The sequence below is a fragment of the Oryzias melastigma genome, unplaced genomic scaffold (genome assembly GCF_002922805.2).
Source record: "Oryzias melastigma strain HK-1 unplaced genomic scaffold, ASM292280v2 sc02419, whole genome shotgun sequence".
Taxonomy (NCBI): domain Eukaryota; kingdom Metazoa; phylum Chordata; class Actinopteri; order Beloniformes; family Adrianichthyidae; genus Oryzias; species Oryzias melastigma.
In genome coordinates this window covers 1-2566 of record NW_023418992.1, presented here as the reverse complement: position 1 = coordinate 2566, position 2566 = coordinate 1, and the positions used below count along the sequence as shown (strand labels likewise).

At 38.9% G+C, this 2566-nt stretch overlaps 1 protein-coding gene across 1 annotated transcript in view; it reads left to right on the top strand.

Annotated features, from left to right (window-relative positions):
* The window catches only part of LOC112138499 (dihydropyrimidinase-related protein 3-like), a 1830-nt gene extending 891 nt beyond the window's left edge, over positions 1-939 (top strand). The window contains exon 2 of the mRNA XM_024261048.2: positions 697-939. Coding sequence (XP_024116816.2) covers positions 697-924 — 228 coding nt within the window. The 3' untranslated portion in view covers positions 925-939. The remainder of the gene's footprint in view (positions 1-696) is intronic.
* Positions 940-2566: the final 1627 nt, after the last annotated feature.

Genomic DNA, 2566 nt, shown 5'->3' with positions numbered 1-2566 from the left:
AAAAAAAAAAAAAAAAAAGCTTAGAGTGAAGCAGCTCCCACTCCTTAAAACATGACAAAGCCAACACAAGTGACCCTGTTTACCAGCACACTGTGCCGTCTCCCACCTTATCAGTGGACCCACATCTGGACTGACACTGACTGCTGCTGTCAAAAGTAAAAAGCATATTTGGACACACTAAAATACACAAGGGAGGGGGGGCTAAAGCTCATGACATCATCTTTGGCACGCAGCGAGTCTTAGTTATGTCCTGTTCTGGCCTGGATTTGGACGGCGGCAGCAAACAGGGCCGTGTGCAGAGGAAATAAGCAACAATGGAATGAGGGGAGGGGGCCACCACAGATCACCAGCATGTTAGGAAAAGAAAGCTTGCGCAAGGGAAGCTGGAAAATTGAAAAGCCGTGAGGGAATGTGTAAATCAAGCACAAAAGACTAAAGAGGAGATACAAAAAAAAAATAAGGTGTAAAACTTGAAAGGGAGATAAAGGAGATGAGATAGAGCCAAGGGAGTGGAGGATACTGGATGAAGCGCCAGCTGGGAGATGGCAGCTGTCTCTGCATGCCTAACAGACAAGTAAGAAATAGGATGACAAATGAGTAATAGTGTGAGAACAAGAGGAAAAAAAAAGCACAAGGCAAAAATCATAAAAGCAATTTGTCCACAAACATCTCAATGAGTGTTTCTTTGTGCTTTAGGCTGCCGAATACAACATCTTTGAGGGCATGGAGCTGCGTGGAGCTCCACTGGTGGTGATCTGCCAGGGAAAGATTGTTCTGGAAGACGGAAAACTTCAAGTCACCTCTGGAGTGGGACGTTTCATTCCCTGCTCTCCATTCCCAGACTTTGCCTATAAGCGAGTCAAAGCCAGGAAGCAGGTAAGCATGTCAACAACGCTGATGATAAACCCCTGCCTTAACAGTTAGCTAGTTCTTCACAATAGTCCAATCATCTTTTGATCTATTTAAAAGCATTCCCAGTGGTCTTTAAGGCTATTTTTAGCCCCCCCTACGAAAAAACTGCCATTTTCTGGGATAAATATTCTCCAGTAGTATATTTGAAGTTTCCCATCGCCCATATCCGAGAGCTCTCTGTTCACACGCTCTTTTATTAGCTTACAGCCCCTAACACCCCTAAAGACCATGGATATGTCCGAATTCCCACCCTGATCCCTAACTACTAAAAATGATATAGTGCAGGACTATCTAGTGCCCTAAAAGCAATTTGGACACTGTTCTCACTACTTTTTTATTTATTTTTTAAACGGCTAGTATGATGTCACCGACTTCAGGAAGTGAAAATCTAATCAATATGATCATTAAGTGACATCTATTTATGACTCCACAGTGTTCTGATGATGAAAATGTTAATAGCTTATTTTGCAAAAATTCTTCATACCCAATGTATTGTGGTCTATATTCACCAATGTAGTGGGCTTTGATGCACACTGGTTTTTTGCAAAGACTTTTGGGAAATTTCTAGGGCACTTGACTTTTGGAATTGTAAATTCGAACAGCGCTAAAAAATGCACCGCACCATATAGTGCATTATATATTGAGTACTGAGGGAATCATAGCCCATGTCATACAGCCACTACGGAAATTTTGTGCCTTTTCCACGAATGAATTTTCGTGATTTAAATTAATTCACAAGTATTTCTTGTGTTCATCCATGTAGACTAGAGTCCATTAAAAGTTTCATGAATTTGATTTGTGGCTGTTTAAAATTTTTGATCTGTTGAGAATTACACAGTTTATGCATATTTTAGGTATTTTGTAGGCAATTATGATGTACATCTTGCAATTGTGCATGATTTTTGCAAGATGCGTACACAAATTTGGGGCTTCCCATGATCATTCCACAAATGTTTAACAGACTTTTCACACATGGATGTATAACTTTTATATCATTCAGATATATTTACGGGAATTTCAGTCAATTTTGGCCAGATTTGGCTTTGACGTTGATTTACACATTCTTTGCGTGGTTTATTTCTGATTCTGATTTTAAAGTGGTTTATTTGTGATACATCTGTAAAAATTCTATGTACAGATAACAACTTTCCTCACTTTTTCCACATCACTTATGATCAACACGGCCCTGACATTAGCGGTCCAAAAAAATGGCGATCAATATCGGAGCTACCTAGGCATACAGTTTTGAGACAGATGTCAGCTCGGACGATGAAAACAAAGACATCTAGTTGTCTGCAAGTAAATGCATGAATAGAGCAGGGAGTTCGTTTCAACGTTACAAATACAATCTTTTTTCAATTTCATTTTTTGTCTGCTCCTTATTCACAGCAATTTGATTAAAGAAATACTCAAAAATGTAATTTTAAGCTTAATTTCCTTCATATGTGTCCTCCATCATCAGAAAAAACACCCACAATTTTAAAGTCTAAAGTTTTGTTACATTAAGCTGCATTCATAAAGTGTTAAAGTTGTGAGTTTTTTGATTAAACATGATGATAGACAGGTAAGAACCTGGTGAGGATTTAAGACTAAAGTGGCATCTTGTAACATTACCCTACAAGTTTTAGCCACAAGACAGAATAAAATGAGAGCA